This window comes from Mustela nigripes, chromosome 15 (genome assembly GCF_022355385.1).
Source record: "Mustela nigripes isolate SB6536 chromosome 15, MUSNIG.SB6536, whole genome shotgun sequence".
NCBI lineage: Eukaryota > Metazoa > Chordata > Mammalia > Carnivora > Mustelidae > Mustela > Mustela nigripes.
In genome coordinates this window covers 43,466,523-43,475,328 of record NC_081571.1, presented here as the reverse complement: position 1 = coordinate 43,475,328, position 8,806 = coordinate 43,466,523, and the positions used below count along the sequence as shown (strand labels likewise).

General features: G+C 48.5%; 1 protein-coding gene across 1 annotated transcript; it reads right to left on the bottom strand.

Moving 5' to 3' along the window:
* Nucleotides 1–1,353: 1,353 nt before the first annotated feature.
* On the bottom strand, nucleotides 1,354–8,673 carry LOC132002668 (uncharacterized). Its single transcript, XM_059377787.1, is given in 6 exon segments — nucleotides 1,354–2,164; nucleotides 2,167–2,484; nucleotides 2,578–3,331; nucleotides 3,382–6,358; nucleotides 6,361–8,115; nucleotides 8,364–8,673. Coding segments are annotated over 6 exon segments (6,906 nt in total). The 3' UTR covers nucleotides 1,354–1,372.
* Between the last annotated feature and the right edge of the window lie 133 nt (nucleotides 8,674–8,806).

The following is an 8,806-nucleotide window of genomic DNA, read 5'->3' as shown; positions in this document are numbered from 1 at the left end:
AGCTGGTTCTGTCTGAACAAAAATGTTGTTGTGATTGTGTAGCAATAAAGGCATGTCTTCAGCAACTGAATCCATAGAAGTAGTACTTGGTGTTTTGATCAATAATACATGTGAGTGGTTGACCATCATTTTAACACCTTCTACTCTGTTTGTCTTCATGTACATAGCATAATGAATAACACTGAAATTTTTTTATCATTTTTAGGTAGTTGGAAAGTATCTTGAAAAGTAAAATAAATGCATACTTCGTGTTATCCTTTACATCTTTATTTTTTATGATTGGTTATAATATCATGCTGAGTTTCATTTTTAATGTAATATTTTCCAATATTATCCAATCCAAACACTTAACTCTTACCCCACTTTAAAAATTTCATTGGCTTACAAATATAATGTTCTAACACAAATCTTAGTATGCCATTTCTCAACTCAAAAAATTTTTGTAAGTGCCATTTGCCCGTAGAAAACCCCTGGCTGAACGTCCAAACCCTTTTGGCTCTAGCTTCACTTTTTCCTTTTAATATTCCCTATATTTCAAACAAATTAGACCAACAAACTGATTTTCAAATATATCTCTGCCCTTTGTGTAATTGTATTTTTATGCAACTTTCTGCTTATGAGGATGCATCCATCTCTAACTTAAAATCCTAGGGACTCTGATACATATCATTTTCATTAAGTCTTCACACATGTGCTTAACTGTAAATAATTTTGGCTATTCCTCCTTCATCATATCCTTCTCTTTTGTTATGTAAGCACCATCAGTCTGATACTATGTTTTATCACCATCTTACTGAAAGAGCCGCGGATCCCCTTACCCAAAAATCCAACACTGCCACTGGATGCAATCAGCAAGAGGTTTATTGTTGCGCAGGTACCGGCGGGTGTTCGGCAGCTCCAGCTAACCGAGCACACCGACCGGAGTGAAGCGGGGTCTTTTATAGGAAGGTACAAACAAGTTTTGGGTGGGGCACAACTGATTGGTGGACAATTTGAACTTTTGAAAAAGGCATACTTGGGTTTTGCTGATTGGCTCTGAGGACCCGCACACGGGAAGAGAGCGGCGGGAAGGGGGAACAAGCTGATTGGTTATGAGGGCCTGCCTGCGCGAAGGGAGAGGCGGGAGAGGGGAACAAGAAGGGGGAAGGGAGGAACGCCATCATGGCCTCTCCATTATTTCTATAAGCCAAGCAGTTACAGAAGGGCAAGAGAGCGATTAATCACGCAATTAATAACCTAATCTACACCTAAAAGCCAGCGGTTCACAGAAAAGCAAACAAGCGGTTAGTTATCCTATCTATCTTCTAGGGGAGGGGGCTTTCTGGGAGAGGGGTCTTTCATTCCCCCCTTTTTCTTTATCATGGATAGAATCTTATATCCATTCGTCTTGTTCCTGCTCTAAGCTTGTCCGGGACTCTGATCGTTTTAAAAGTTGATATTGTTGTGTTAGTACCATTGCCTGAATTATGGACAAGCGGTCTTTAGTGAATTGGACAAGCCTATTTATAATGCAAGGGCCAATTGACAGAATTAGTAATAAGATGATAAGGGGCCCCATGAGGGTGGATAATAAGGTTGTGAGCCAAGGTGAACGGTTGAACCAACCTTCAAACCAGCCTTGTTGGGATTCAAAATCTCTTTTTCTTTGGGCTAATCTTTCTCTTAGCTTGTCCATTGTTTCTCTGACCACCCCGGTATGGTCGGCATAAAAACAGCACTCTTCTTTTAAAGCTGCACATAATCCTCCTTCTTTTAAAAATAAGAGGTCTAGCCCTCTCCTGTTCTGTAGTACAACTTCCGATAAGGAAGTCAAGGATTTTTCTAGGGCTGAGATTGATTTCTCTATGGCCTCAAGGTCAGCGTTCATAGCAACTTGTAACTGCATGAGCTGATTTCCTTGGACTAAAGTGGAAGCTCCTGTCCCAATACCTGCTGTTATTCCCCCGATGCCCAATAGCAAGGCTATAGTCAGAGTTATGGGCTCCCTCTAGTATCGAGACCTTTGCTTTTGCTCGAAGAAGTCAAGGACAAAACTCGACCTATGGTAAGTTACCTTGGGCCAAAGTTGAACTAATATGCAATAGTCTGCAGCGACATCTAAAGTTCAGGCCGCAACACAAGGGGTCAAGCCGGTGCTACAAGCCCAATATGTCCCGTTGGGAGCTGTAGATAATAATCACCAGGAGGGATATTCCGGATGGTGGTGTTACATAGAGCCTGATGGGAAGCGGGCACGGGGCCTAAGCATAGTCCCTGGCCAGATACTTCAGAAAGGGTGAGTCTATGTTCCTGGGAGTTGCAAGCGATCGGGGGAACTGTATGGTTGGTATAATTAGCGACAATGGCTATCCCCTCATAGTAGGGGGGGCTTGAAACCAGACAGAGCCAACAGTCTTCAGTAAATTCAGGATTAGAATAATTGAGGGCCGTATATGTTCCTAAAATTAAGTTAAAAAGCCGGTCCCCAGTTCCGACAAGCGGAGTCTCTATTTTTAGAAGTTTTTGGCTTGGGCTAACAGCGGGGGGTGAGGAGGGTGTGGAAGTCCCTTTAGAAGTTCCCATTCCATGCTTGGAGGCGGGAGTTGGATGGGGGCGTATGGGAGGTTGTCGGGCGGGACCTGGCGGAGCTGGAGGGCGCCGGGGTTTAGAGGGTTTTTGGTCTGGCAGAGCAAAATTTGGCCCTACGGGGTAAGTTTGGGGATTTTCTATAGAAAGTTTTATAGTGAACGTTAGACCGTCGTCATAGCGTTCTTTATAGAATCTGAGGCCCCATGTATATCCCCTCGCCCAGTTAAGTTGTCTTTTTCCCGACTCGGTAAAGGCTATTCTGAGTGGGTGACACCAGTGTTCTTTACAGGCTGGGTTCTGTGTCCATTTGGGACTGCTCCTGGCGTGAGAATAATTCGCCGTCACGGTTATGTAGTCCCAGTCTGAGGTGGGTTTCCAATAAATGTCACCAGTGGTTTCGCAGCCCCAATTGCGACAATAGAAATGGGCTGCCCCACTACATGAGGTCCATTCTCTGGGTCTGTGAGACCCAGGGCATACATAGAAGGTAAGTGTTCTTAACATACTTCGCTGACTGCAGTCCCCACAGCCTCCCCAGGGATCTAACCCGAGTTGCCCCGGGGGGGAGGGTTGTGAAGGGGGCTTCTGTAGGTTAAAGTAATTTTCTATGTCCCAGTTGGCTGGAGCTCCCATGGCTAACTTACAGACGTCAGGGTACAAGTTAGGCCACCAAGTATAGGGAGTAGCTGTGTGTGTTATGTTCCAAACTACTAGGCCCACACTATTAATGACTTGCCAAGTTAATTGTTTGGGGAAATGTGGACTGGAACCCCCAAAGGGAAGGAAAGTGTAAACAAGAAGGATTAGCGGCGCATGAGTCTTATCTTTAGCGGATTTGAGGATCGTCGGATGGTCCATTCTGAGTCCTGTAGGGGTTCGGTCTGTTCTTCTGGGTGCGCGGCCTTCACATGGGAGGCGTGGATCCAGGCTGCAATCCCGTCGACCTTCAGTGCTGTGGGTGTCGTCAGGAGCACTGTGTGGGGTCCCTTCCAACGGGGTTCAAGGTTTGTGGCCCGGTGTCTGCGAACCCAGACGGTGTCCCCTATTTTGTAGGAATGTGGCCGCAGTGGGACGTCGAGTTTCTCCTTGTAGGCGGCTGCCAGGGGTTTCCAGATTTCCTGCTGCACCAGCTGCAGAGCTTGCAGATGGGCCTGTATAGAGGGGGAAGGGGCATGAGCAGAGATATCGGGGGCAAAGAATGTGACAGCGGGGGGTGGAGCACCATAGAGAATCTCAAAGGGAGTTAGGCCATGAGGTCCTGGGGTGTTCCTGGCCCGATAGAGTGCTAGAGGTAGGAGCGATACCCAATCTTTAGAGCCAGTTTCAAGCAGTAATTTAGTTAAAACCTCCTTAATGGTTCTATTCATTCTCTCTACCTGCCCTGAACTCTGGGGCCTGTAAGCACAATGTAGTTTCCAATCGATCCCCAGTAACTTGGCCACCGACTGACTTACCTGGGAGACAAAGGCAGGCCCGTTGTCGGACCCTAGCACCTCAGGCATACCATACCTTGGGAAGATTTCTTCTAATAGTTTCTTGGCAACCATGTTAGCTGTCTCCTTTTTGGTAGGAAAGGCTTCCGCCCATCCTGAAAAGGTGTCTAGAAAAACTAAGAGATACTTATATCCATACATGCCAGGTTTAATTTCGGTAAAGTCAACTTCCCAATGTGTGCCGGGTCGCTGTCCATGTACCCGGACACCTGGTCCAATAACAGTCTTTCCAGGATTGACTTGAGCACAGACTTTACAATTAGCAGCTGCTTGATGGAGAAGAAAATTCTGTTTGGGGAAATAGCTTTCTAAGTTGGCCTTGTCCATTAGGGCCTTTATTTTGCTTGCACTCAGGTGAGTTAGCCGATGGAGGTAATTTATTAGCTCCTTTGCCATTTTTATGGGCATTATAGCTTTCCCTTTGTATTCCCATCGATTGAGGGCTGGATTGTAATCAGCTCCCAGTTTTTGTACATAGTCCAAGTCGGCTTCCTCATAATTCCAAATGATGGCATTATCTATGTCTTCTGTCTCGGTTAGTATAGTGACAGTCAGCAATTGGGGCCCCAAGGCTGCCTGTTTAGCCATCGTGTCAGCCAGGCGGTTTCCCCTTGCCTCGGGGGTCTCCCCTTTCTGGTGGCCAGGACAGTGTATTATGCTCAGTCTTTTGGGAAGGAATAAGGCTTTTAATAAGGCCAATATCTCGGCTTTATTCTTGATTTCTTTGCCATCCGAGGTTAGCAGCCCCCTCCTCCGGTAGATTTCTCCATGGACATGGGCAGTGGCAAAAGCATACCTGCTGTCTGTATAGACATTAAGACTTTTACCTTCTGCCAGTTGGAGGGCCTGGGTCAGGGCTATCAGCTCTGCCCGTTGTGCCGAGGTACCTTCTGGTAGCGCGCTTGCCCATACGAGCTGAGAGTTGGTCGTGATGGCCGCCCCTGCCCGTCGTTTTCCATCTTGTAAATAGCTACTGCCATCAGTATACCAGGTCAGATCTGCATCCTTCATGGGCTGATCAGTCAGGTCAGGTCATGTCCCTTGCGTTTCAGCAAGGATCTGGTGACAGTCATGTAATGGCGGTGCTTCTCCGGGGGTGGGCAGTAAGGTTGCAGGGTTAAGAGTCACTACAGGTCCGAACTGGATCCTGTCAGTGTCCAGGAGGAGGGACTGATAATGAGTCAGGCGGGCATTTGACAGCCAGCGGTCCGGTGGTTGTCAGATTAAGGATTCCACTGTATGTGGAGCTAGTATGGTGAAGGGCTGTCCCAGTGTCAGTTTGGTGGCATCTTTGATAAGGACTGCAATTGCTGCTATCATCTTTAGGCACGGTGGCCAGCCAGCTGCCACGGGGTCTAATTTCTTAGAGAGGTAGGCGATGGGGCGTCTCCAAGGCCCGAGTCTCTGGGTCAAGACCCCTTTAGCGAAGCCTTGCTTTTCATCAACAAAGAGGTCAAAGGGCTTCGTTATATCTGGCAGGCCTAATGCCAGAGATTTAAGAAGCGCTTGTTTGATATGCTCAAACGCCTGTTGCTGTTGCTCAGTCCATACAAAAGGAGTATCCTGTTTAGTTAATGGATATAGAGGGGCCGCTATCTCTGCGAATCCCGGGATCCATAGTCTACAAAAGCCTGCTGTTCCTAGGAACTCCCGCAATTGCCTATGGTTTTGAGGCGCAGGAATGTTAGAAATAGTTTCTTTCCTTGCAGCCGTTAGCCACCGTTGGCCATCATATAGTTCATAGCCCAGGTAGGTGACTCTAACCTGACAAATCTGGGCCTTCTTGGCTGATGCCCTATATCCCAATTGGCCTAGGGTCGTTAAGAGATCCCCAGTACCTGTCCGGCAGTCTTCTTCGTTGGTGGCCGCCAGTAGGATGTCATCGACGTATTGAAGCAGGATCAGGGAGGGGTGCCTTACCCGAAAGTCGGCCAAGTCCTGGTGAAGAGCCTCATCGAACAGCGTTGGGCTGTTCTTGAACCCTTGTGGTAACCGAGTCCAGGTCAGCTGACCTGATATTCCTAAGTCTGGGTCCCTCCATTCAAAGGCGAAGAGAGGCTGGCTCTGCGGACTCAGTCTTAAACAGAAGAAAGCATCCTTGAGGTCCAAGACGGTATACCAGGAATGGGTTGGAGGCAGGGTGCTAAGTAAGTTGTAAGGGTTGGGCACCATAGGGTGGATGTCTTCTACCCTCTTATTGATCTTCCTGAGGTCTTGAGCTGGCCGGTAATCATTGGTGCCGGGTTTCTTGACAGGCAACAGAGGGGTGTTCCAAGGAGACCGGCATGGGGCCAAATGCCCTGGTCTAGTAACCGCCGTATGTGTGGCTTGATGCCCTGATAGGCCTCACTGGACATGGGATACTGTTTAACATTGACAGGAATGGCGGTTGCCTTTAACTGTATGTGAATGGGGGGCCGCTGGATAGCCAGTCCCATTCCTCCTGTTTCTGCCCAGGCATCCGGGTAAGATGTGAGCCAGGATTCTATGTCTCTCTGAGGTTGTGAGGGTTTCTCATGTAATCTATATTCCTCCTCCAATTGTAAGGTAAGGACATGTAGAGGAGTCCCATTAGGGCCGGTTACGGTGGCCCCCTGTGGTTCAAAATGGATCTGGGCTTTGAGTTTGGTTAATAAGTCTCTACCCAGAAGTGGATAGGGGCAATCGGGAACATGAAGAAATGAATGAGAAACTTTACCTGAGGCCAGGTGTACTTTCCTGTCCGTAGTCCAGCGAGATTGCTTTCCTCCAGTGGCTCCTTGAACCCAGGCCATCCGGTTGCTGAATGGCCCCGGGTTCTTAGTCAAAACAGAGTGTTGAGCCCCTGTATCTACTAGGAAGGTGATTGGTTGCCCCCCAACGGTTAGGGTTACCCGGGGTTCGGGGGGGGGCTCCTGACCCTGACGCCCCTAGTCTTCATCTAAAGCCATAAGTCTTGTAACTTGCTTAGCGTTTCCCTTAGGGTGGTGAAATTTCTTCGGGCATTCCTTGGCCCAATGTCCTTTCTCTTTACAGTAGGCGCATTGGTTTCGGTCTATTCGGGGCCTCCTTATGTCTCCTTCCCTATCTGACTTCCCTATCTCTAAGCTCTGGCTACCTTGCACTACGGCGGCCAGGATTTTACTAAGTTCCTTGTTTCGTTTACGTTCTCGCTTTTCTTCCCTCTCCTCAGCTTCCTTCCTTAGCTTTTCCTCTTTTTCCTCCTGCAACTTCCTAAGTCGTTCCTCTTTCTCCTCCTGAGTTTCTCTTTTATTAAAAATCTTTTCTGCCTCTTTTAATAAATCTTGCAAAGAAAAATCTTGTAGATTCTCCAAACGCTGTAGCTTATTTCTAATATCTGGAGCAGACTGCCAAATGAATGTCATGGAGACATTTCCTCTCTGTTCATCACTGTCTGGGTCAAAATGCGTATATCTGCGGTAGGCTTCCTTAAGCCTTTCTAGGAAGGCGGTTGGAGATTCCTCCTTACCTTGAGTCACCTGTCTTACCTGGGCCAAATTAGTGGGGCGGCGCCCGGCATTATGGAGGCCTGCTATGAGTAACTGGCGGTAAAGACGTAGGTGGGTCCTACCTGCAGCCGTGTTGAAGTCCCAGTCAGGGCGGGTCAGAGGGAAAGTTGCATCTATCACCTTAGGAAGTTGTGTGGGCCTTCCGTCGTCTCCTAGGACATTCTTTCTGGCCTCTAGAAAGACCTTTTGTCTCTCCTCTGTGGTGAGGAGAGCCTGCAAGAGCTGCTGGCAATCGTCCCAGGTAGGCTGATGTGTAACTAAAATGGATTCAATTAAGGCGGTTAGGGCCACGGGGTCCTGTGAAAAGGAAGGGTTATGAGACTTCCAGTTATACAAATCGGATGCGGAGAAAGGCCAGTATTGGAGGCTCCCTGGTTCCCTCCCTTGACGCAAGGGTAAGAGCCTGGATGTTTCCTCCTGTTCTGGTCTTTGTCGGCTTCTAACTCTGCCTGCGATTGGAGATGGTGAAGGGTCATTTCTTCCAAGATGATCTGGTTTCCCCACGGGATTCGGTGTCGGTCTAAGAGGATGATAAGGTGGGGGTCCTTGGTTAGGAGGTCTATCAAAGGGGATTCCTCAGGAGGGAGGACCTGTAACTGCCTGGGGCGTCGCAGAGAGGAGGCGTTGTTAGAAGCGGGAGGGTCAGTAGGGACTACAGGATATAGGTTGGAAGAGGTGGGGGGTTTCGAGGGGTCGGTAGGAGTTGGTGTGGGGTGGGGAGCCGGCGCCGGTGGAGCGGAGGGAACTGGGTGAGAGGTAGGGTTTGAGGGAGGGGGAAGGGCAGAGGGAGAGCTAGGAGGGACAAAAGGAGAGACCCACGCAGGGGGCTCTTTGACTAGGCTCTCCCACATTACGATGAAAGGTGCTTGGTCTGGATGACCTTGAGGTCCTTGATTGAAGATTCGCTCCTTGACCTGCAAGATAACATTGATGTTAAAGGTTCCTTCTGCAGGCCATCCGACCTTGAAGGTGGGCCATTCAGAAGTGCAGAGAGTATGCCATTTACTCCTTTTGATCTCCACGGATAAGTTGTTGGCTCAGATCCGAACGTCTTTCCAGTGATCTAGAGTGAGGCTCAATGGGGTTGTGAGAGTTTGCCCCATTTTAGAGTCAAAAAACCACCAAGGACAATAAGTAAGACACACAAAACAATTAACAAGAAGGACGCTGCGCGATTTCGGTACAAAACCGAGAGTACAAATCCAACCGGCCCAGGGGAACCACGAGGTCTCCCTG